General features: G+C 38.8%; 1 protein-coding gene across 2 annotated transcripts; it reads left to right on the top strand.

The window, feature by feature from the left end:
- Positions 1-827: 827 nt before the first annotated feature.
- fhip1b (FHF complex subunit HOOK interacting protein 1B) lies at positions 828-27,146 on the top strand. Of its 2 annotated transcripts, none has more exons than XM_047814991.1 (14): positions 828-1,265; positions 7,076-7,201; positions 12,973-13,481; positions 14,270-14,405; positions 14,695-14,957; positions 15,311-15,541; positions 16,453-16,698; positions 16,815-16,982; positions 17,156-17,235; positions 17,337-17,506; positions 18,643-19,986; positions 20,094-20,272; positions 20,726-20,888; positions 23,368-27,146. In XM_047814991.1, the coding sequence occupies exons 3-14, from the start codon at positions 13,353-13,355 to the stop codon at positions 23,679-23,681; spliced, it is 3,423 nt and encodes a 1,140-aa protein (XP_047670947.1). In that variant the 5' UTR covers positions 828-1,265; positions 7,076-7,201; positions 12,973-13,352; the 3' UTR covers positions 23,682-27,146. The 2 variants fall into 2 exon arrangements, with proteins under 2 accessions (XP_047670947.1, XP_026997941.2); XM_027142140.2 differs by having other exon boundaries at positions 7,072-7,201.
- The last annotated feature ends 69 nt before the right edge of the window (positions 27,147-27,215 follow it).

Below are 27,215 nucleotides of genomic sequence, written 5' to 3'. Positions count from 1 at the left end.
TGTGTGTGCGTGTGCGTGTGTGTGTGTGTATACCAAGCATTAATCAAGGGTTAATATTTTATAATGTGCTTGGTCATTTTCTATTCAGTTCCCTCTAACATCTTTAGTTCCCACCTGCAGTTAGTTCCTATGTCCTGTTTGACTGGAAAAAAGGAAGAAAAACGTAAAAATGTTCACCATACCCATTAAAATGTATATAAACTCTCATTAAATGAATCTCACAAAATAAAAGTGTAAAGACATTGTAAGAAAGATGTTTCTAGTACAGTTTGCTTCTGCTAATAGTTACTGTAATATGAAGCATTGCATGTTACATGTGAATCAAACAAATAATTATCACAATTATTTCATTAGTTAGTTTAGTTTGTGGACCACTAGCTCTAACAAAATATATATTGTAGATATATAGATTTAGGTGGTGTCTGTTAATTATCCTGGGACGTCATTTTCATAAAAACAACCCATTTTTACACTTTTAGTTTATTATCTTAAAGACAAATTGCATACTGCGTGCTGTAAGCTACAATTAGGCAACTATCCTTTCTTATAAGAGCTAAAAACTCTCTATGATGCACCTAAAAACAATAATAATGCAATATTAATATAAATAAATATATAATGAAATATATTATTAATATATAATAATTATATATATGTATTTGCTATTCTTCCCTGTGCTTCAGAATAATAACATATAAATCCTGTGTAGGACAGAAGGTGTGTCCTGTTGCTCGGTGCATGAGTAGCGGTTCCAGACGTCACATCGTCCCTTTGCGTGTGGGTGTGTGCTTGAGGAACCTTATTTATTTTCCCACTCGCATTCAGATCAACCTTAGCCGCTCGCTCGAGGGCTGGCTCTTAGTTCCAATTGGTGGATTACACATGAGGTTCAACTGTTAACCAATCCTAGAGCAGGATGCGGATTTTGCCAGAATACTGGTGCGGAAAAATAATGCAAACGAGGAACTCGAGAAAGAAGATGGCTGCGATAGGGGAAAGGGATTGAGCTATCACAGATTTGATGGTCGAGGACAGTCCTCGTACTGCAGAAGACGGAAAGAGAAAGCGAATCGTATTGGAGCGAAAGCAGTGGCGTTTCTGATGTTGTCTTCCTCATTCTTTAGGTGTTATTCGGTCGATAGTGAATAGTAGAGCCGTTTGGATGTAGCTAACTGCAGAGCCAGGACTAGCTAACAGTTATTCCTTCATTAATATTGGCACCTCCAACCAGCCTGGCTCCGAGGAAAGCAGCTTTAATCAGGAAGGTGAGTGTTATTTTGAGACAAATTTCGATTACTGACAAGTTTCGGGTCAACTTCGGATTCACTTGACCCTGAGAGACTTGATAATTAACCCCATAGTCCTTCTGAGCCTCAGAGTAAGCTAATGTTGGCTAACAACACAGTGGTGCATGACAGCAATGATTAACGTCAGCTGAATGGAAAGTGTTTACTCATCGTCACTAAGCTAGCTAACCTTATTTCAGCCTGGAGAAGCTAACTGGCTCTGTGTGTAACAGTCCCTTCAGAGTGCCTATGAAACAGCAAAATGTAACCAGGAATTCCTTAGGACAAGTGTGTGTGTGTGTGTGTGTGTGTGTGTGTGTGTGTGTGTGTGTGTGTGAGAGAGAGAGAGAGAGAGAGAGAGAGAGAGAGAGAGAGAGGGAGAGTTGTTTTGTGTTTATTCAAATCTTATTTTAGCAAGCAACCTATTCTAGAGAGATTATATTTGCAGGTCACATTCCTTGAGTCAGTAAAAGAGCTCAAAGTTCAGTCATCCTGAGATTAAAAATGACAGTACTATTTTACAAGTGAAAACATACTATTGTCCTGTTTGGTTTGGGTGTAGGGTAATCTATTATTGTTGTTGTTGATGTTGTTATTCTTATTGTTGTTGTTGTTGTTGTTGTTGTTACTGGAATGTCTCTAAGGTTGTATTATTATCTGAATCCACCAGTGTCTTGAAAGAGTACGCTGTAATTCTTTTTAAATAAAGGTAATTATATATCCGAATCAGATTTATTGGCTAAGTGTGTTGACACACACAAGGAATTTGGTTCCAGCAGTTTGTGACTCTCAAAGGTACAGACATAAATAACACTGTACTATACAAGAAAACAATGCAGACGATGAGACAGAATGAGTATAAAATATGAATATAGAATATGAACGATCAGTTATGTACATAAAGTGTGGGAGTGCAAATAACAATATTGTGCAATATTATGCTTTTTGTGCAATGAAGATATTGTTAAAGAATCTGTTTACAATTTGTCTGGAAAACAGGTTCAATTTTTAAATTCGGTGTTAAGACTCTCCAGGAAGAGCAACAAAATTTGTAGAGACTTGTAGAACATAATTTGAAAACAAACAATCAAAAAACAGTGAGCAATGCTCTTAGAACAAGTTTAAAAAGTTTCTTAGAAAACCCATATGGAAAAATTGAGTTTTGGTCCAGGATGTTTGTTTGTGTTTGGATGTGCCACATTATAAGATTTGTCATTTTATAGGCACTCTATAGGGCAGAGCACTTCTCTGACCCCAGCTAACATATGTTTTGTGCTAATAGACACCTTGAAGCCAACTTTTTGTATATATTTGTGTGATATTCTTCATTAGTGTTCAATCAGCTGAGAAGCGTTTGCTAGTTTTGCACTGGCGCTCATGTTGCCAACTTCGTCCTTGGGATTCTGTCTGTGTGTAGCAAAATATACTGATGTTATAACTGTTGTATACTAATGTATGAGTTACAATGGTGGCTCTGGGTTGTTGATCGGAGGATCGGGGTTCAAGGCCGAGCACAGCCAAGCTGCCACTGCTGGGCCCTTGAGCAAGGCCCTTAACCCTCTCTGCTCCAGGGGCACTGTATCATAGTTGGGGTATGTGAAGAAAAGAATTCCACTGTGCTGTAATGTATGTGGCGATAATAAAGGCTTCTATTCTATTCTATTCCATTCTATTCTATTCTATTAATGACATACACTTCAACAACTTGAGCCATGTATTGTAATTGCTAAATAATAAAGTTTTGCAAACTAATAATAAATAATATGATAGTTTGTTTATCCTAGTTAAACAGAGTGGAACTGCCTACATTTCAGAAATAATAATAAGAGGGGTCCAGGAGGCTGAATTATACAGAACTACACTGAAGGGGGGGTTATTCCAGTTGTCGGATGATGCTACAGGGTTAGTTATACTGGAACATTTTACAAATTTTTATAAAGACAAACTGTCCCAAATCACACTGGCGAGTGTGCATAATTCTATTTTAAGGAATGGATACTGCTTGAGGTCTGTGTTCACAGTATGAGGGTGCATGTTTACAGAAAGCATAAGCGCACAGTAGTGTAGTGGGTAGTGTAGTGTTGCTTCACTGCTTCAGGGTCCCTACTTCAAAACTCAGCTCAGATTACTCGGTGTGGTTTTTAAGATTAATGGCTTTTAGGTGTGCATGCGTGTGCATAGTGGATATGATAGCCTGGCATTTTAGTATACTCACCTTACACATAGTGTTCCTGGGTTAGGCTCTGGATATATCTGCAAAACCCAGACCTGGATGAAGTAGAATGAACATTTCAAACTACATTATATTCTTGGTTTTATAAAACATTAGAAACAAACCACAAACACCAGCTTTGCTTAATTAGTATTTTCTTAATTATTTTAAAGACTTTTAGACCTCCAAGATGCACATTCAGGTGAAAAGCAGATTGTGCTATTAGTTCTGTATTTGTACTGTTATTTTTTAAAAGATTGGTCCATAAGTAGTGTTTTAGGGTGTTGTCTTTCAGTCCTTTCAGTTTTTTCAGTTACTCAGTGACTAGTCTTCCCTCCAGCAAGGCAAGTTAGAACTCGAGTGCTGTCATCAAGTAAGCATAAATGAGCAAGGACAAGTGGACGCCTTTGCCTGGTTTGACTGTTTGTTCCACTTGACAGTTTCGACCATGCCTAAGGGGAAACTGATCAACTTAGTAACTTGGCCTAAAGTGCATGTCTCTTTCTGTCACCACTCTGCCATGCAAGCTTTTTGCAAATTCATCTTGTATCTTTCTCCCACTCGCAGCAGGAGGCTAGTGTTGAGAGCGAGGCTCATGGTGAGTCATTTCAGGGCCCTGCAGTTCATAATGGCTGTGCCTCCTTTTGGAGCTGAAAAGCTGTGTGCCATAAAACTATGCACAAACATAACACTCTTAAAACCAAAAGCACACAACAGAGCACTGGATGTTCTTGAAGAATATTCCATAAAGATGCACACACACACACACACACACACACACACACACACACACACACACACACACACACACACACACACACACACACACACACACACACAAATGCACAAGAGGCCAAGGGGTAGGAGTAATTTTTTTTTTTTGCTTTTGTCTTCGCTCTTTTAGTTGTGAAGCTGACTGGTCTTTAATTACTCATTGTTACCTACAGTTATAATATAATATAAACCTGTGCTTAAAAAAAAACTCACCCCCCTTTTTCCCCTTTTGCCATTTTCTTTACAATGTTCTTACATTTCCATAATTACAGGGTCAGTTCTTGCGTGTCATGTGCACTATGTTGTTGGAGGTCCCTCCTTCTTTGCAGTCACTGTGCCACTGCAAAAGCAGGCCACTAGCAGAAAATAGCCAAACCCTTCATGACCAACACGCTGTCCCGAGACACTTCATTGTTGCCCTGTGAACTTTCCTGACTCTGAGCCATTTTTTTCTTCTTCTTTCTCCTTCCACAATGGCTCAGTGTGTAGCTTATGCTGTGATCTGTATGAGGCTGTATTATGGTCACAGCCTCTGATTCTGCAATGACCTGCTATTATCAGACCTCTGGCTAATGATTCATTATGACCTGAGAGGGTTAATGACTTTGTACGAAAAAGATCCTGCTGCAAACTTTTAGCTCTTTTCTGTTTAAGCAAAGCTATTCGCAGTTCTAGTTGCAGAACAAACAATAGACCGTACTATGTTATATAGATATATAACACTGTAGGGGTTAAACTCAAAGATTTGTTTTATTTTAAAATCTGTATTCTGATTTAATGTTAGCTGCTCTGTCCTGATTGGTACGGGCAGATTTTCCATATTGATATTAGCTTTTAATGGATATGTTTTCTTTTAAATAGTTTTATGCAAAAGTACCTCTGGGTATATTTTAATAAGGTGGAGGAGTTTTTGATGGCTCAATCTATCCAAACTGTGTTTATATAGACAGGTCATGTATATTGTCTTGGATGCCCTGACAAAACATCCCAACATACAACAGCACAGTGTTTTTTTTAGGGCTTTCTCGGTCACCCTGTGGTCTAGAAAAGGAACCCAAACCACCAAAGCAAACAGATTGTACATTTTAGCATGTACAGCATTTCTCTGTGTGTTTCTGTGAGGAGTGGCAAGCCATTGCTGTAAAACACTTAACTCTGAATTATTCAGCGCATGTCAAGTCATGATGCAGATTGCAAGCAGCACCGAGCAGGAAGTGAACTGCACAAGAAATCAAAGGTTCAGAAAATCAGGCAAAATCAAGACTGCCCCAGTTACCCTATCAGCAAGTGTTTGAAAGAGTTATTTTGATCATAACATTATCTTCTCTAACAGAGGTAATTATAATTATACAATTATATGTAGTAGCACTCTTATTTTAGACTAACAGAGAAGCAGTAAAACACCGTAATCTCCAGATTGATGCTATAAGGAAAAAAACGGTGATGAGAGTACATGGGGAAACTTGTTTAAGGTGTCTTGCTGTGAATAAAGCTGTATGTAGATTATCAATTGCAGCCTTGGTGTGATTCAGCTAGACTCTGGAGTTTTTTTGTAAATATTTTAATGCTTCTGTTGTTATTTTTAGTGATGGATGTCTTATTAAGGTAACATTATTCGGGACTCGATTTCTGCCTTTACCTGCCATCAAGATTATTTTTCACTACATTTTGTACTGTAGTAGTTGACACGTTGGTCTGTGTGTCTGTTTTGCTTTTATTTGAAAAGGTCATCAAAATAAAGCTGTTGTTGGCTTTCTGTGGTTTTGTGGAAAATAAAGAAATGACTGCAACTTAGAGTTGACTGTTCTGCTTTTCTCACTAAGTCACATGGAGCAGATTGTGTTTCAGTAAAGTACTGCCATGTGTATTTACTTATACTGCTTGCATGTCCTCAGTATCTTTACAGCTGCCCCACCTGTGTAATTTGCTCAATATCCTGTAATAATGAAAATGCATGGTGTTCTCTTGGCCACGTCACAATGTTGGATAAATAAGTATCTTGGGCAGCTGGGTGAAACAGTAAATGTCACTGACAAAAAATTTTTTTTTATTTGTATTTGTACTCACCAGCGGTTCAAGCAGGAACAACAAGAAAACAAATAAGCAAATTAATCTTAATCTATGACATTTACTTAGTTAGATGCATGTAACAGTGCTGTTTGCTTAAGTTGCTCTGCTCTTCTCTTTTCTTTCATTTCTCTATCTGCCTAAGCGCTAAACTAGGATCAGGTTTAACTTTCTGTATGTCTGCAAATCACGGTGATTACAATACTATTTATCTTGCTCCTGGGGCTTATAATACCTGTTAATAAATCATATAATGTATATATCCATGATTCAGTACAAATAAATTGTAGGTAAATTTAGTTTTTGTTCGACCATTAATAATTACCTTCAGCCCAAAATTCTTTAGTCTTATATCTATTTCTATGTCAAGAGATGTCTGTTACATCCGATGTAATCTACAAAGCTCAAGGCTTTCTTAAAATGCAAGCGTATGCTGACCTGAAGTGTCCAGTACAATTTTGAATATGTTATATAATATATATTATATAATAATTGTCTTAAATTGATAGTAAAATTTATTCCACCTCTAATAACAAAACCCAAACTGATGGCCAGGATAATGTCTCAAATATCCAATTGAGTCCTAGACACGCGTCATAAGAAGGTTTAAAAGATCATCTCAATGCTGTGAACAAAAGCTGCTTCTTTTATTTCAGTGTGAATGGAACCATAACTCGGCTATGATGAATACCTCCAGCAAAATGTGTATTTAGTCTTATTGTTGTCTTCCAGATAGTGTGAACAGGACCTGGGGAAGGCGTGTGAAGCTTTAACCAGAACTATCAGGAGGATTTTTACCACATTTCTCTCTGTATCACAGGAAATATGAATCATTAGCTTTCTAGGCTACACTGTGCTACAGGTAAGAGTTGTAAGTCTTAAATCTTTAGCATAATGCACATCATAATTTTCAGCATGCATTGGAATATGTAATAAATCTGTATATTTAGCGTATATAGAACACTGCTAACAAGCGTGTTGACTTAAAACATTTAAGGCTGCATTAATCACAATGTTGTCAAGATTTCTCTTATTAAGCTGCAATAAGGAGATGTGCATAACATGCATGCTATACATCATATGTGAGGAATTGAATTGTATTTCGTGACAAGATGATTGTTAGTCCCTCTTGTTTTGCTGTATTAAAGGGCTTTCCAGAAAATGATCTTATTTGTTGTGTAGTATAATAAATCCAAGGCAATATAACAGAGAAAAGGAGCTGAGGGTGATGTAGGGTGAAGAAACATGATACACAGCTGTCATTCCAGTTCATCTCATCTTTGTTCAGTGAGGTCAGGGCACTGTGGGTTTTTCCACATCCACATTGCAAACTATACAAATACACCATGTATTAGAAGTTGTGCTTTTAGTTTTTTTTTTTTTTTTCTTCAGGATCCAAATGATCAGTTCAGTTAGGTCTCCATTCATTGAACATGAAGGCTATCAGGTGCTTCCTCCCATGAAGCCACCCAAGCTCATCATGTTGACCTGCTTTTCTCATGCTGCGTCACAATGCAGTGCAACACATTCTGCATGCATGACCGGACAGCCAGGATTGGTGATTGTCAATGTGATCGACAAGAGAGAGAATGTATGCCACCTTTCCCACCCAGAGAGCACGGCTAGTTTTGCTCTCTTGTCCTCCTCACCACAGAGGGCTGTGGCATTGTCTTGATGTAAACTTGGGATCTCCGGCTGATCTCTGGTTGAGGACTTTTCTGTTGCTCCACTTTGTGGCAGCAGTTTGTGGAAGGTAGACATGTGGGTGTAAAAATCAGTTGTCAACATACTTTATATAAAATACTTTTAGGTACAGATGCATTACAACCCAACATTCACGACATTTAGAAGACGCTCTTCTCCAGAGATACATACAAAAGTGCTTTGAAGTCTATAGCAATGAATACATCAATATTGGTTTATTAGGACACAGACTAAGGAAACCATCAGTCTAAGTCCAACAACAAGCATGTGATAGATGTGTTTGAGAAGAGTGAAACATGCTGTTGGTTCTCTCATGCCCCCTTTCCACCAGAAAGAACCGGGTGCTTGTTCGAAGTTGGTTCCACTGGCGAGCCTTCTAAGAACCAGTTTGCCTTTCCATGGTCTAGAGAGCCATCACAGAGCCAAGTCTTACGTCACTGTATACAACATTATACAGCAACGTTAGCGCAGCAGCGGCAAACCCAAACACAACATAAACAATGGCGGATGTTGCTTTACTGTTAATGCTCATGGATTTGCAAACCTAAATTGGCGTCCAAGCGTTGCGAATACTGATTTAAAATGATTTAAAAATGGCGCTAACGACGTTCTCTTTTGTCTTGTTGGTCACAGTAACCCAGCCCCTGACACAAGCAGTTCTTAAGTCTAGACCAGCAAAGTTTTGGTGCCACTTATGAACCACTTTTCCTGGTTCAGAGCCGTTGCTTTGGGTGTCGAAAAAGAAATAACTGATTTTAAATTAGGCTCTGGCTTTGAACCAGCACTTAAACTGCCTTGGTGGAAAAGGGGCATCACATGTTTCTGCGTGTGTCCAATCTCACCCCCCTAACAAGCACTTACTGAGGAGTTGCATAGGCAGCTTTGACACTTTGGATTTGGATAATGACTTTTCCAACTTGCCACCCTTCATCCTGTCCAAGGTACATTTGAGCAAAAAATGCTCATGTTTGAATGGAATAATAAATGGGCCTTATGATCATGTACAAAACTTCAGAGAGTGAAATTAAGATTTGTGGACACTGTCTTGTTCATGTGTGTTCATGTATAGTTGAGTATTGTAGGTTGATTGTTCTTATAATACCCGGTGTCCCAACAGGTTTGTCAGTTTTTTCCCTTTGTAGGTAGGTGACAGGTTACAGCTGTAACAGGAAACTGAGATACTAAAGCAGGCTCCTGCTTGAAATTGTATGTCTCTTATAGAGCACCTTGTACCTTGGGTTCAGGCTTGTCGATGATTAATTCAGAGCTGTTATCTGTGCATTAGAAGTTAGTCAGCTACATTTTACTATTTTACAATTGTCTTCTTTTGGACTAATTTAATAAAGTTACATTTGTCATGATATAAAAAGATTTCAAAGGGGACACAGTTTGATTATTGAGAATGCAGTGCAGCATGCTATGCACACAACTGCCTCATAATACATCATTATTTTACTAAATATCACAAATCGTTAAATCCGAAGTATTCCAAGTCGTGCCATGTGACGTTATTACAGCACTCATTCAGCCAATGCCCTTTGTTAGTTCACGTGTGTTGAACATGAGTACACCTATCATAAAAAGTAATTACATGTTATCACTGGTAAGAGTTTAAAAGAAGAATCCTTTGCTTGCAGTTTCACCAATTCAAGTAGTTTTCTGGAAAAAAATAAATTTGGAAAAAATGCAAATTTGGAAAAAAGCTGCAGGAAATTCAGCATTTTTGCATGCAACAATCACTCCACAAACCAATAAATAAAAAGTACACAAAATACTGGAAAATCTTGTAAAGATCTTTTTCTTCTCTGTACTATTAGAACCACCACTGATTATTTCTATTTTCAGACTTATGAATATTACAAACTGCGCTCTATCGTGCTATGGATGTATGTCAGTATCGCACTGATGTCTTGAATATTTAGGCGTAATATTTATTTCACCTGTTTGGAACACAGTTTTGACTTCTCATTGAAAGTGAATATTTACATATGCACTTGTGGGATTACTCTGTACAGTGAAGAAGAGCACAGCACAACCCATGATCCAAAATGTTGCTTTAAGAATCAAATGAATATGCCTTTATTTATTTAGCAGTGTAAATGTACCAGAGTATACTGAGAATGCTGTATACATCACTTAAAATGATAAATGCATAAAATGGAGATCTTTGTGTTTTGAGGGTTGAGAATGGACCTGCTCAGGGAGCGTGCTCAGATCAGCCGTTCCCCAGTGTCCGGTCAGTGGTGCAGGACTCTATCACTTCAGCTTCCATTGCTCTAATTTGATTTGTGTAGCAGCCAGCTAATTTTAATGATGGGAAATGTTTCGATGGCCTCATGTGAGCACTTGTTTAACTCTTTGCTCCCTGCAGTGTCTTTTCACATGGATTAGATTTCCAACACCAGCTGTAAAAAAAAAAAAGAAAAGAAAAGAAAGAAACTAATATGTTAAAGTAAAAGTTTCATTATTTAGAAACTTAAGAATTAAGCTTGACAAAGTTTGACATTAGCTGATGTGATGAGGTGAAGAAAGCAATGCTGTTTAAAAATTGAAACCAGTATGAAGGAACAACACAGCATTCTTAATCTGATAAAAACAAACCCCTTCTGCTGATGAGGTAACCTGCTGAAACAGGTAGCACTCAGTGAGGACTGAGCTCATGTCAAAGAAAGGTTCGAATATCACTTCATATATATGGAAGTGTTGCAGGACTGAAAATACAGATGATTACCTAAAATGTAGCTGGTTAGTCTGAATTAGGTCATTTTCATCCTGGCCGTATTTTGTTAGCAACAAGCTAAGCTAAGTATTTTTTTTTTTCCCTAAACAGTGAACTGTGCAGTCACTGTTTTAGGTTTAACAAACAAACATGTCAACATCTTGATTAATCTAAAGCTAATATTTGTGTATACAGTAAAACGTAAAACAAAGTTTTGCTTCGTCTATTACTGATGCTGTGTGCTTCCATGTTGAATAGCTGGCACTCTGAAAACAGGGAAAAACAGATCTGAGAAGAATAGCCCAAGACATGGTTCCCATTTAATCATTATTACAAGAAATCGCGTTCACAATGTGCAAAAATGGTAACAACGCTATCTATAGCATATAGTGCAAATGTTTTTTCAACCATTTCTTCAAATATTCCTTTAAATATTTAGCTGTTTAAATATAATTTATAAGCAAAACATGAAGCTATTTATTTCTAATTGCATTATGTATGAACAAAAAGAGAAAAGAGGAAATGTTCTGCCCATTGTTATCTATAGCCAGATAAAGAATTCATAGCAGATTTCATCTCACTGTCTTCTGTTGTAGTGCAGGGACCTCACTTTTCTGTAATTATTCTGATGAACAGTCTGTTGTCAGTCTGCTTTGCTTTTTAAGCAATATGGAGTTTTCAGTGTTGGTACATATAATGTTACAGATGTTGGAATGGATGCAGATACACTGCTGTTTTGTATGAACTTCAAGTCATTAGATCCATGTTTTTTTCCAGTCACCGAAATCTTTGAAAGTGTTGGGTAATTTCTTCTCAGAATTGTTCATCACGTGTTATTGTGCTGCGCCCTGAGAGGCAGCGTAGAACTGCACATTCAGTACATAGAGCTAAAACTAAATGATTCTGTCACTGCTAGTTTGTCAGTGTTAGCTGCATAGTCATGATGGACAGATCATGGATTGTCTTGTGCTTTGAGACTCAGCACAGTCCTTTGGTGCTGTTTCAGCCCTCCTGCTATGTGGCTCCCTTGGCACGCTTTCCTCCTTTGGGGTGAGTGAGTTCCTTTTTGGGAAGAAAGCCATCTTGTGATGTTCCTGGAAGATTTCTGGATTTTTGGGGTGGAATTCATGGGGTGCTACTTGCGCTGTTACGGAATTTATACGCCTATTTTCTGTTTATAAGCTGTTTATAATATTTAGTAGAAATCCACAAAATCATTGTGTGACCTTGATCTTACTACACTAGTGCTTTGAACCTTAATATTGTAATGACACGCCTGCAGAGAGATCCTCTGTTTAAACTTTTCCATGGACTCCACCCTGCCATTACCAAAACTTCCTGGAATGTCACATGACAAGATGGCTTGCTATTCATAAAGGAGCTTAAGCTTCTAATTAAACCCTTTCAGGAAAATGAAATTAAATGAGCAGATGGTTAAAAAAAATTCAAAAATTATCACTGGGATAAGTTTTTTAAGAAAAGAAAAGCCAATTTGACAAATGATTTACAAATGTTTTTTTTTTAATTAATTAATTTCACAAAATAATATAAAATAATAGTTTGTTTTTAAAATGTTTACTGAGAGTCGCATTTAGACAAACCATATTTAAATGAAAAGGGTCCATATTAGCAGCAGACTTAGCTGCTTCATATTAAATCTGGCATGAATAATTTTTTTTAAATAAAAGAACAAACTGGCATGAAAATCAAAGAATATTTTTGTTTTTATTTGTGTTATGTATATGTATTAAAGGATTTTATGGAATTGCAATAGTGCTATATATTATAAAATTATATAAATCTAGGGTGGTCAAGGCTTAGATTTGCAGAAATTAAGTTAGAAAATTTAAGTGGTTTGCAAATAATAAATAACCAAAGCCCTAAAGCGAGAAGATGAGAGTAAGATGAGTGAGACTGCAGATTTGGGGGACAGTAAATTTGGGGTAATCACATTCCAATAGTCAGGACCGCAACTTTGTGAAATAAACAGATGCAAATCAGCAGAAGAGCTTTGATCAGCAAAGAGAGTGTAAATGCATTACAGGTGTGTGTGTGTGTGTGTGTGTGTGTGTGTGTGTGTGTGTGTGTGTGTGTGTGTGTGTGTGTGTGTGTGTGTGTGTGCATCTCCCATATTGTATTTACTGTTGTTGCATTGCAGGTGTGCAGCACGCAGCATCACTGGCTGACTCACTGTCTCTGTCTCCCTGCAGGTATGGAGTGGTGTCGGCTACAGACTGGATGACATTGCTGACCCTTCTCAGTCCCACATTCTGACTGCCCTGTTACTGTGACAACCCTTGCTGAGGACACCAGCAGGACTCCGTTCTTTTTAGGCTCTCACCTCCCATTCTCACTTGTGTACCTGTACACACTCCGTCTTTGGCTGTTTTGTGTTACTTGCTCCCTTCCTTCCCCTCTTTTCCTTTCCTCTCCTCTCCTCTCTTCTCCTCTCTTCTTTCCCCTTCCTTCTCCTTCTCTTCTTTTTCCTTCCTTCTCCTTCTCTTCCTACCCTCCCTTTCTCTCCTCTGATCATTCCCTCTGTTTGAAAGAGACCTACCTCAAGAATTTTGACCTAGGCTTAGAAGCTAAGATGAGCTGGCTGAGTCGTATAACTCCCAGGGGTCCAGATGGACGGAATAGTCGCAACGTTGCCCCACCTAGCCCATGCACAGCCGACCCCGAGACATGCTTGATGGTGTTTGAGAACCACTGGAGACAGGTGATGCAGGCACACAAACACAATCTGCTTTTTCTCGTTGCATTTTCTGCTCATTTGAGTACTAATCAGAAGCTGATCCAATGGAAAACAAAATAAAGACTCCCTAAAATAAAATTTGTGTGTGGATGTGCCTTAGTGCACAAGCTAGGCTTAAGCTGCCATAAACATGATGTTTTTTTCCCCACCAAATATCACATCTCTTATCATCAGTGTTCTTTCCTCATTTGAAGCTAGGTAAAAACTTGGCTTTCAAAGTAAATCTATCATGTGAGATAGCAGCTTAGGAAGTAAAACTGTAACGTTGTTAAGGTCATTTTGGGAAATATGAAGCACACAATGGCATTGGATGTGATTTAGTTTAAAAAGTTTCTGGAAAAAACAAAAGCATGTTGATCCAAGAACATATCCTGTTCGGCCAAGCATGACTCGAGTGTGTTGTAACCCGAGACAATGTAGAGCATCTGGGATTCTGTCAGAGCTAGGCCAAGATACACCCCCCTCTGTTGACATCTGCCCATAACATGTCACCATGATGATGTATAAAAGAGCGTTTGTGTTCATTTTGTGTTCCAAGGCTGTTATATAATATACAAAATCTCCATGTTTTTACATCTTGATTCTTTTAAATAACAATGCCATTACAAATGAATAAATATATATTACATAAAATACATATTATAGGCAACCACTGTATTTTAGAACAATCCTTCATTCAAAACTAGAGTCATTCAAAACTGCCTCTGTTTTCTAACCATTTCTTATCCTCTGGCTTAAATCCACATCAACAGGTGTCATGGGTACTAGAGCAGAGGGACACTACGTCTGGGGGAGCAGATGATTTGACAGCAGTCAGGAATCACACTGATCAAATGCTGTGTCTACTTGCAGAGGAAAGACCAGCAGGGGGCGACAGTGATCCACAAGGTTCAGAATAACTCGCTTTAATCTGCCAAGTGCTATGTGTAGGCCTTCAAGCACATCTGTGAAGTATTTTATACTGAGAATTAATTTGAGTAGGTGCTAAAGAACAAGTTGCATATCTCATTGTTGGAAATGTCTCAGAAGAGAAGATATTTCCCACATGCTTTGGTCAATAAATAAACATTGCAATGACTATAAAACAAACTGATACAAAATATTCACAAAAACTGCATGAACAGTGGATTAAACTTAATCGCTATAACATCCCTATATTATTACATTTACTTCCCAGCATTTGGCCCTATTCTGAAGCTAGTGGTGTCTGAGAAGATCTTGGAGCGACTGGTACAGTGGCATGTGCGTCGTGGTCTGGACCCTGACAGTCAAACAGCTCTACTGAAACTGTTTGAAATGCTAATTAGCCAATCCCATCAGCCCTTGCTCCAGAACAGTGCCGTACTGCAGCCATTACTCATCCTGTTGGGAGCCTGTGTAGACCCTCACCTCGGCTGTCCCCCTAACCTGGAGGCCAGCCTTGTTATGCTGCTCAATCAGGTGTGTGTGGTTTAATTTTTTTTTAAAAACCTCAAAGTAACATTTATTTGAATTAATAATTTTACTAAAATTCATAAATTTCAGTAAAAACAGCGCATTCACATTTATCAACTTTATTTTTTATATATATTTTGAGCGATGTTCATGTGAAAATTGTCACATACACTCACTGTCCACCTTTATTAGGAACATTTGTACACCTGCTCATTAATGCAGTTCTCTATTCAGCTAATCATGTGGCAGCGATGCAATGCATAAAAACCATGCAGATGGATCTCAACAGCTTCATTTAATGCTCATGTGTTCATTTTTGGGATTGTTTTAAGTAAATTCTTGGGTATGTGTGTCTTAAGGTTTGTGTGTCCATGGCAAGGCAGCCGGCTGTGTTGGAGCTGCTGTTCAAGTGTGGGACAATACAGCAGGGTCCCACAAACCTGTTGATCTTCTCTCTCCTGGTACCGTTTATCCATCGAGATGGAGCTCTGGGACAGCAAGCTCGTGATGCCTTGCTTTTGGTCATGGCTACCTCAGCCAACAACCACGCTGTGGCCCGCTACATCACAGAGAACTCCTACTTCTGTCCTGTAAGTGTGTGTTGGTGTGTGTTCGTGCGCATGCACTAATGCACATGTATGGGTGTACATCAGGGAAAACAAAATAGTGTTGAGAGAGAATATGTCATGGTGAAGCTTATTTTTTTAGCTAACTTTATTTTCTTCACTATAAATAAGGGTAGTGACCTGGGAAAACCCTTCACATAGTGAAATGCTGACACTTTCTTCAATAACCCCCTCAAAAAGCTTTGGAATGGCATGGCCAGTTTTTTGTTTTTGCAATGATTTGAAGATATATGGATCTGAGATCAAAGGATCTGCTCATCACTAAAGAGATGGCAGTGAATTTTCACCTTGTTGTTTTTTTTTTGAGCTCAAAGGCAGCACCATCTTGTATTCATATCGTATTCATATTCTGATCTCAAACTCTGATGTCTTCAGTGCATAGCAAAAAAAAAAAAAAAGAAAGAAATGACACCCAGTGTGCTAAAAATTATTTAAAATGATTCTAGCGTGTGCTGTATCTAACCCTGATATTGAAAATGGAGAAGATTTGTTTCCAAAGCTACTAAAGGACACAACCCAATTGGTTTGTTTAAAAGTATCTGCTATTTATATATTGAAGTTATTTTAAATTTCAGACCAATTTAAATGTCCAAACAACATTTATAGACTGTAATAATTCATTGTAGAAGTCATATGTATATTATTAGTTTGAATGATCTCAACCTCATTTATGATCCCAAGGTGACACATGCAAACCCACTTCTATTTGTGTAACCTAGCCTTCTAGTCAAGTCTAATCTAAGCAAAGTTCAAATTTGAAAGAATCTTTTGATTATCATTCTCAGCAGTCTCTGTCTCTCTACTACAAAGCAGTTTCTGTCTCGACACTACAAACTCAGTGAAGTGCAAATTTAATCTATAACTCCATTCCCTAGGTTCTAGCAACAGGCCTGAGTGCACTCTATTCCTCTCTGCCACGGAAGATTGAGGTGCGCGGTGATGACTGGCATGCTCTCCGTAGGGAGGACTGGATGGGCGTTTCCTCTCTGGTCCTGTTCATGAACAGTCTAGAGTTCTGTAACGCCGTGGTACAGGTGGCACATCCACTCGTCCGCTGCCAACTAATTGACTACATCCACAATGGCTTCCTGGTACCAGTCATGGGTCCTGCCTTGCACAAGGTGAGAAATGACCATATACGTTGCTTTCGTGTCTGATATTAATTATGGGCATGGTCAATGACTATGTTATAATTTTATTAATTCTGTTTTTATCTGTCTGTCCTTATTCAATCCAGTCATCTGTTGATGAAATGATAGCAAGTACGGCATATCTGGACCTTTTTCTACGCAGTATCACCGAAAAGTCCCTCCTCAAGACCTTTCTTTGCTTCATACTGCTGCATCGCCATGACAACGACACAATCCTCGATACACTGCTCACACGCATCAGCAGCAACTCACGGGTAGGTCTGGCCCCTGGGAATTCTGTCTGATTTTCCTGTCCAGTGGGAGAGGAACTCTAGATCTTTTCCCTTTTATATCTGTCTAGTTAGTTCTGCAACCAGCAATGCTTTTATGTAGTTTTAAGGTCGGGGGGTGGTGTGTGGTAACTTTCTTTGCCTTTGTTCCTATGTAGCTGTGCATGGTCTCTCTCAGTCTTTTTAAGACTTTGCTCTCCCTCAACTGTGAAGACCTCATGCTCCAGCTCGTACTCAGGTGTGTGTCTGTGCCGCACACATGCAATTACCTAAATTCCTCTTAGATCCTGAATATGCTTTCAACGCAGTGTAGTCATTCATTTGCTTGTTTCTGTTTAGGTATTTGCTCCCTTGCACACATGTGATGCTGAGTCAAAGGCGTGCAATCAGAGAGACTGACCTCTACGGCAAATCAGCCGATAGATTCCTGTCCCTCATCCCAGAATGCTGCCAAATCACCACAGCAGCCTGTAATGAAAAGGAGGAGGAACCTGCATTCTGGGGAAAGGGTAAGCACACATTGCTAGTCCAAATTGTTCTAATAAACTGAATGGGAACAGTATATTCATGCTAAACACAGCAGGGGGTGTCCAAATTACAGCCTGCATTTGCTTCCTGCTGCCATTATTTAAATAGCTTACTAGGTATTTAAAAAAAAAACAAATAAAAGTTGAAAAATAAAATCCAGAGGTACCTTTTGTGAAAACTTTTAAAACATCTCCTTTTCACCGTATCAAAAACTTAATACCGTATGCCTGCATTCATTTTATCATGCTTTTGGCTAGTCATGTTGACAGTGAACCAACGTAAAGTGAAAAACATGCATAGAAGATTTCATGCATGCTGGCAAAACAAATACTTTTTCCACAGAGTTTAAAGGAATGTATTATAGGTATTGTTCAAATCGCTCACTGTAATCAAGAAGAATGTTGAGAGACAGTATGAAATTTACACACTGAAAAATATTTTAATACTAAAAGTGCTTAAAACCCATGCATTGATTTGGCAATTGGTCTTAAATGCTGTGCTAGTGGTGGTAATCAATAGGGCTGTTATTTGTTTCTTTTAATTATTACAAAGTCTGTGTGGCCTGCGAATGCAAATTTTATTTTCCATCAGGCCAAAAAAATGGACACTGCTGTTTTCTAACAGTCAATCAAGAGGAGCTGGTGGCAAATTTGTTTTGAAAATTGTTCAAGCTCTTAATATCCTATTAGAAATAATTTGTCATCAGTCAACACATTGTGAGTGCTTAGATCACAGGCACTGCTGAAAGCACAATCCAGCCATTAATTTCAGCGCCTTTTTTTTGTGCATTTCAAATCAGCAGGCTTAATTATTCAGCATGTCTTGACCTTAACAGTGCATATGGGGGTTTATGGGAATGTGAGCTGGTTATTAATTAGTTCTAATTTTAAAGACTCAAAAACAGTGCTAAAGTGACTTTATTTTTTATGTTCTGTCTGAATTAGGGATAAAGTAGAATTAACACCTGCTCTCTTCGTCCCCACATCAAACATCGAGCAATGCTGTAGTTCTCTCAAGAGTGCTTGTCTGTGACTAAATGACTTGTGAAGTTATGTTATTAATTATTATTAATATAATTATTATTAATTATTACATCTCATTTCTTATTTTATTGTAGTGTTGGGTAGCCCCACTTCAGAGTCTCCCATTCATGCCAAGCCTAGCACTCCATCCCGCTTGGCTATTTTCATTCGGCAGCAAAACACAGGCAACCAGTCCTCCACTGCTGCCACTGACAACACTCCCTCCTCTCCTCGGGGCAGCATTTCCACACCATCTCCCAACAGCCCCATGCATCAACCTCCAGAGGCTTCAGAAACTGAGTCTGGGTATCTGGAGTACCTCAGAGATGCACGACGGGGGATTGAGCTCTGTTCGTGGGCCTGTCGGGACTGGTCAGCTCCTTATGATGGAGAAAATCCTTCCCCCAACTCGGCGCCACCTCCTCCACAGCCTCCCACATCCAACCCATCTCTCAATATGGTGCCTGAACACTTTTCCATTCAGCCAGATGGGCTTAAAGACATGCAGCAAAGGGCAGCGATAGTGGCAGCAGCACGTGCAGAATGGAGCAGCTCAGATCGAAACAGTGGAGAGTGGGATGTAACAATTAGTAAGAACTGCATCAGTCTCACACCTCGCAGCAAGAAACGCAGTCTGTTGCCCAATTCTGTCTCTCTGCAGCCATCGTCATCAATGTCCTCATCAGCAGTTCCCCCATTAGGGACAGGAGAACCTGCAGGTCAGCAACCCCACACACTTCCACATAGAGCACTCTATAATGGCACTGGAACGTCAGATGAGTGTGTGGATATGTCTGATGGAGGGATGGAGGTGAAGAAGGTAAAGAGAGATGCAGATGCTACTAGAGGAGTGGAAGAATCAGGTGTGAATGGAAGGGTGAGTATTGTGTCTACAGAATCCGGTCTTCCATCACAGGGAGAATATAGTTCGGTGAAAAAACCATCCCAGGTGCAAACTACTGTGCTTCCACAACCACAGACAAGCCCAACAGACTTGCAGTTCTCATCTCAGGAATGTAAGTCCAGCGAACGTCCGAGAGCTACTTCAGCCCTGAGCTCAGCTGAAGGTTTAATCACCACAAGCTGTAGAAGCCCGGGGCTGGAATCGGTTGAGAGCCTGATCGATGAACTGCTAGAGCAAGCACCATCTGAGCCACTGTCTGAAGAATCCAATGGCCAGGGCATCAGCATTGAAGCATTCCACCAAGAGCTAAGAGAACTAGAAGAGCGAGTAAAGGGAAGGAGAGTTCACAGACGAAGCACTGATGACTTCATTCAAGATCCTTTATCTAATCCCCCTGATCCAAATCGGACAGACGAGGAGTGCCCTTTATTAGAAACCGTGCAAGGAGCTGAAGAATCAAAGCCTGAATCTTCCACTCCATCAATGTTTAGCCCAGCACGATCCATTGGACAACCTCAAGCACAGCCATACATAGGTAAGTTTTTGCTGATTTGTATATGTAACAGGTTATCTGTCAAAGAATTGTCAACACACAGAAGAAATAGTGACTTGAACTAAACAGACCTTCCACTGTGTCTACAGGTCCTTTTTTGACGGTGCTCTTTTCAAAGCTGGAGAATATGATGCAGAACTCCTTGTATGTAAACATTCTGCTGACAGGCATTGTGTTTCAGCTTGCTTGCTACCCTCAGCCTCTCCTCCGTTCCTTCCTTCTTAACACAAATATGGTGTTCCAGCCTAGTGTCAAGTCTCTAATACAGGTATGATTTTACTGGACACAAGAGACTCTGAATAATAGCACAGCACAGTAAAGTGGCAAATTGTACACCATAAAACATTCTGATTATACTAAACATATTACAATCCAGAAAATGTCAACTAATTGTATATTACTCAAAAACTCATTTAGGTAAGCTTTAACAGTATGCCGTTACTTTTGTATGTATGTATGTGTGTGTGTGTGTGTAATATATATATATATATATATATATATATATATATATATATATATATATATATATATATAAAACACAGAATATAAAATTTTCTAATTGAAAGCATTGTTTATTTTTTCTATTTAATTCCAACAAAGTTTTTTTTTTGTTTTTTTGTTTGTTTTACCCTGCATAAATTCACAGCAAGTATAACACTGATGTTTTGGGCTTGTGGAATGTGCAAGCAGCACCTTCCTTTACATTTCTCTTTTTTTTTAGGTGCTTGGATCTGTAAAGAATCGTATTGAAGCGTTTGCTGCAGTGCACGAGGAATTTCCAGCTATGCTGAGGAAGGCTCGGCGCTTCCTTGTCACACGAGGCAAAATAGACTGGACAGATTCGCCCATGGGAGTACCTCCTCTCCGCCGATCAGACTCAATGGGTTAGTGAGAAAACAAGGAATGGAAAAAAATAAGCGTGTTTATTCATAAGATAGTGTGAAGAGGTCATGTGAAAGGAAATGTGAAAATTCAGTCATGTCTGGCTGATCAGGTTAATTATGACTCTCCTGGGGTCTCATTTATAAAACTGTGCGTAGGATCCCTACTAAAAGTTTACGTATGCCCAAAAGCCAAAAATGGCGTACGCCAAAAAAAATTCCGATTTATAAAACCATGCGTACGCACACCTGTAAGCAATGTTCCCTTTATAAATTACAGATCACCCGCAGATGTGCGTACGTGAACCAGCCTCAAATCCCACCCTGTACACGCCCATTTTTAACCATATGCAAATCACTGCGCGGGCACGAGAGCGGACCTCGTTATAATGAGTTTCCTCTACGGGGCAAGTCGTGGCCTAATGGTTAGAGAGTCTGACTCGTAATCCTAAGGTTGTGGGTTCGAGTCTCGGGCCGGCCATGACTGAGGTGCCCTTGAGCAAGGCACCGAACCCCCCAACTGCTCCTCGGGCGCCTCAGCATAAATGGCTGCCCACTGCTCCGGGTGTGTGTTCACGGTGTGTGTGTGTTCACTGCTGTGTGTGTGCACTTTGGATGGGTCAAATGCAGAGAACGAATTCTGAGTATGGGTCACCGTACTTGGCCATATGTCACGTCACGTCACTTTGTTTAAAAATGGGGTGAGGAGCCAGAGTCTCAGGGGTAGCCACTGTCAGGTTATAATGATCTTAAAAGCAACATTGTTATAATTATATTAAAAACAAAATTGTTACATTTTCTACTTTTTAATATTGTTAAACTCACCAAGAAGTCTGTTCCCTACACTGTTATATGTCAAGATAAAGGAATCATTTGTTGAACCATGCCACAATGTTTGTGAGGGTCATGTTGGAGTCACATATGATTTGCACATTAATAAAATGCACATGCTTTCTATTAACATAAGCAAATTCATTTTCAGACGGTGCCCTTATAGCAACATGAGCGCAGTCAATTGCGCCGATTACATTTGGGAAACCAGACATTGCTTCAAATTGCATTATAATTTCGGCCTGTTCTCGCACAGTGTAGGGGAACCTGATGTATCGACTACCCATATTAAGTATACCATTCAAAACGACAGATATTATGGCACTCAGGGATGGCTGTGATATACCAGACCTATAGGGTGAGATGATAGATTCCAATAGAATTATTTCATATACAAAAAGGTCTTAGACACAAAGTTGAGGACTACTTGTAGTTTTTTATATAAATAATTTACCTGTCTGCCAATTCCCGCTGGACTTGCATTTGGACTGGGATGGCATGGTTCCGGCGTGTTGCCCTCTCTAATACTGGACCCAATTCAACACATATATCTAAGAGCACAGCTCTAGGGAATCTAAATCGGCTTATTAGCCAGGAAATCATCATGGGCCAGGAAATCATCATGGTCCCTGAAAACTCGTTCTCTCCTTATTCTGCCATTGGCGTAATCCTCCAACAGTGCCAGCAGTGCCATCATGAAGTGTTACATACCCGGTTCACCGGAGGATTTATATGTTTCTAGCAATTAGACTGGGCGTTAACACCTTGACAAAATCACAGAATTAATTTGTGGGTGAAAATGTAAGACGAAAATGTTATAGTGAACACATACTTCTTCATGACGGTTTTGTAATGAACACCGTAATTTTTAGGACCGATGATTAGTAGTGATTGTGCTTCATGACTGTATTTGCAGACTTTGACATTTTATGATGTACATTAAGGAAAATATTTTGTTTTTACACTGTGTTCTGTAGTTCTCTAATAAAAGGGTATTTCATGCTATTCTGTATCACATGTAGTCGCGCCATCTCCGTCTGCGCTCCCGTTGTGGACAATGTGACTGTAAGCGCTGGTTATTCATTCATTCATTCATTCATTCATTCATCTTCTACCGCTTATCCGAACTACTCGGGTCACGGGGAGCCTGTGCCTATCCTCAGGCGTCATTGGGCATCAAGGCAGGATTCACCCTGGACGGAGTAGCGCTGATAATTATTATTTTATTTTTAATACATTTTGAATTATGTTTGGATTTTACTAGATGTATATAGCCTAAAACAATCGGCACAAATAACATTGTTGGATTTAATCTTTATGATAATGTGGATATAACGTATGAAATGGAGTGAAAATTAAATGTCATTAATTCTTATAATTGTTCTTCTGACATGAATTTTCTACAATCTAACTTCAGTTCACGACCTCACCATCTGTGTCGCCAATTGCCTTTGTCTCCAGAATGTGCGTACGCACGTCTCAAAGTTTGCTTATCGGTGCGCACATTTTCCCGTCAAGTTTGTTTTTTATAGATCACAACCTTTGCTCGAAAACTGGCACGCTTTATAAATGAGACCCCTGGTCTTTTTTTCATTATCTGATGAATATTTGCCTTGCTTCTCTTACATATGTGCATGTCTCTCTCTTGTAGTAAAGAGTCGTAAGCCATCACTGGGCGAGTTGATCCTGAGGCATACTAACAGTCCAACACGAGCACGCCACGCAGCTCAGGCAGCTCTGGCGCATGTGAGGGATGGTGGCCATTCTCTGCACAGCGCATTGTTCCGTGGCGTGGTGACTGGAACTGGAGCTTCTAGTCTGGAAAAACAAGCAGAGGCACTGAGGGTGAAAAACACTGTTTATTGTGCTGTCATTTTCTCTGAGTTTCTCAAGGAGCTGGCAGCTTTGGCACAGGAGCATGCAGTGGCCATGCCCTTTCCACCCAGCCAGGGCACTGAGGAGTGACAGACACTGTGCCAAATCTTTCCATGGTTTTTAAAAGGAAATAAAAAAACAAGCGTGTGATAGGTGTAATTACGTTTATACATTTTTTTTTTAACTGTACAGGATATGTAAGAGCTTAATTGTTAAAGCTTTAGAACGTTGTCAATATAAATCTTGTATATATTCTATATAAAATACGTGTATAATGTTTTTACACGTTATGCTCAGAGCAACTTGTATGCTTTAACATGGCTGTACACAGGCACTCCCTAAAGCAAATCTTTGGTGTTATTTCACTACATATCATTTTTTTATGTAAGAGGCATGCTGCTTTGATCTTTTTATATCATTAGGACTGTATTGAATAATTCTATAAAAAGAATCTGCTAGAAATATGAACAAAGCTCAGTAAAACCTGCACATTTCTGTTATTTCTGTAGAAATTTAATAGGGAATTGATTTTCACAATGTGGCTTGATTGTCGATAACCATAATAAGGTCCTTGCCAGCAGGCTGAACAGTTACTATGTACAACCACTTTTATCCAAACAAAGAGGAAAATGACAACATGCCAGTTCATTCTTAGACCTACCTGTTATGTTTCAGTATATTCAAGTCTTGTCTAAGTTGAAGTAGTTTTTAAAACAGGATCGGTGTAAATAGTTTAAATCATATGTCTGTAATTGAATTATTATTTCTCTTTTTTATAAAAAGGAAAAGAAATCTCATACAAATTTCAGAACTAATGTGGAGCACTGACTGGTCAGCTCTCATGAATTATACAGTGTCCTACTCACCGAAACCTTGGGTGCATTTGTTGTCTATTAAGAACAGAGTATTTGACACTGAGCAACCTACAAGCACCTACAAAAACATAGTTTATTTTAAAGCAGTCAAAATGTATAGAGATTTTTATAACCATGATTTTCTATCATTTTACCACACAATTAAAAAACTCATTCGCTAGCTAATGCGGAGGAAGTCTTTGCCTACATAAAGCACATTTTAATATAAATGAATATTTTCTTTAACGTAGTAACACAGGTCACTTGTTTAATCACAGAAAGAAATGTGTACAGCTTGGTACACTGTATTAACAGGTTGCCATGTTTCATGAGTGAGGAGTTCTTAAAGATTTGTATGACGTAATTGCTGGTTATTTAAATGGCGGGACATGAAAAGGACATAGCAAATGATGCAAAATTGTGGCTTATTATAATTTTGCTGCATAAAATATTTAATACCTCTTGAGCATCACATATGAAAAATATAAAATATTGAATATTAACATTTAAACCTGCTTGTATATGCCAGATGGAATTCCGATAACTTATATAACAAATGCATCTATTGTTTCAGTGACTAGAGAAATTGTAGGGGGAAACTTTGAGGGTTGGCCAGTCAAGTATGATTTTAAAGAGTCTGTTCCTAGATACATGATCACAGAGGTTCTTTTTGTCAAATGATGTGTTATTCCATGTAAAGTGGCTTGACTCTCCTCTATGACTGGAGGTGGTCATGAGAGACTGTGTGAAATGGCACAGGAAATTGACTGGAAGGAGAATAACAACAACAGGAGGAGGATAATCGTAGCAACAGGAGAATTAGATTTTTGAAAAGGCACTGATCTTTTACTGGCTCTTTATGGTGCTCCATTTAGTTTCTGAATAAGTGGGCCATTTAGTTTCCCTGGTGGCTGCTTTCATAGATGACGAGACTGTCAGGTTTTAGGCGAGTTCCAGCCTGTGCAGGGAATGTGCCAAGTTCAGAGAAGCAGAAGCCATCTCAGTGTTGCAGCAGGCAGTAAGTTCACTGTATGTTTTAGTTGAAGTTTTCCCTAGGAGAGTTTAGTATTCTTTGTGAAAGTACTGCATGTACTGATGTGATGTGGGTTCTTTTTTCTTCTTTTTTGTCGTCCTTCCCCTTTGGTTAAATATGTACTGACTCTTTATGCAGGCAATTTAGCGAAACTCAATTCCCTGATTATTTCCAGATTATTCACAGCCATAGAGACAATTTCACACTTTATATACACTTACTTTAATGTTCTATGTACATGTTCTAATCATGTTTTACTGTTGCTCCATTCAATGAAAAAAGAGACGTTTTTTTAAGACCTGTAAATTGAATCACATTTCTTTTTCAGTTGTTGTATGTGTATATAAAATTGCAGAAAACGCTGGTTAAATTAAGAAGATGGATGAAAATGTGGCAACTTGGACTCTTATCCACTTATCTATCTGTCCATCCATTTGTCTCCACTTATCCATCTGCCCTAATTGCCTATTCATTTCAAACAAGCTTTTCTTTGCTTAGACTTTGAATTGGTCCACTGGAGTGTTTGCTTTGCAGAAAAGCATTGAATAGCTAAGCATCATTTCAGTCAAGAGATCTTTTCATCTTTCCATATGCTTACTTAAGCACCAATGTCACATTTTGTGTTTAAGGTGGTACCCAAAAGGTTTAAATATTCATCTAAAATTGTCCGATTAATGGTCCTTAAGCTTTTGTCTAGGGTTTCTGAAATGTGTCTTTATGCCAGGTTCTTTCCGAGTCGTCACTTAGAAGGTGCTCCAAATTGTTGACAGGAGCTAAAAAATTTTTTGAGTGATGTTATGCCTTTGGCTGTGGTTTGTGAAAGTATGTAAGGCATGTAATTAAAGCAAAGGGGTGAATATTAAACCGCTGTTTTGGGAACAACATCAGGGCCTATGGTGCCAAGTTTTGCCTAGTAAACAGCTTACTTGGCCCCCTTTGGTGTTTTTACTGCTATTTAGATATTTTTTTTTAAAAAGTAAATGGGGCACTGTTGTGTACATGCCCTGAAAAAGTGCCAGTTTTGTGTTTCAGCCTTAGGGTCAATACAGACTACCACCAGGGCACATGGTTCCAAGAGGTTAGACCTCTAGATTATAATCAATATTTTAAAACTGGTTAAAATGGAAAAACAATGCTAGAGTAATGGAACATTTGACAAAGTAATGGCTTGTTCTCAGTTGTTGGATATAGGAATTGGGGAAATTCAGTGAAATCTACAAAGGATTTTGTGAAGTCTACAAAGGATTTTGAGGTTTATTTTTGTTGTTTGTTGAATATTGTTGTTAATTTCTTTCCTTTACTTCTCTTGGCTGCTTTTCTTTTTATTGGTGAAGTGTTGTCAATATGTTTGCGGCTTGTTATCTATGCAAACCTGCTCCTGTTGCTCTTAGTTTAAAACATTTCAGCTTTTGTGTACACATGCACAGTAATGCTTAAACTTGGGGAAATTCACCAAACCCCCCTTCGTTTTCTTCTTAACAATTCACAGAACTGTATGGAAAACAAATGTAAAATGATGAATGTTGACAGAAATATTTTTCTATATAAATCCTTATGAGTATAGCTGATCTCAATAGGGTAAGTCAATGGTTACACTTTAAACTCTGTAAATCACTAAAAGGGAATGTTTTTTTTTAAATTAATTTATAAATGTTTTACTTAGCAATACCTTTGAGGTCTTGGTCTTCATTTCAGCATGTTTTTGTTGTGCATGCTACAGCTGTTTTATGTGTTTCT

The sequence above is a fragment of the Tachysurus fulvidraco genome, chromosome 6 (assembly GCF_022655615.1).
Source record: "Tachysurus fulvidraco isolate hzauxx_2018 chromosome 6, HZAU_PFXX_2.0, whole genome shotgun sequence".
In the NCBI taxonomy this organism is placed as follows: domain Eukaryota; kingdom Metazoa; phylum Chordata; class Actinopteri; order Siluriformes; family Bagridae; genus Tachysurus; species Tachysurus fulvidraco.
This window is presented reverse-complemented; position numbering and strand designations above follow the sequence as displayed.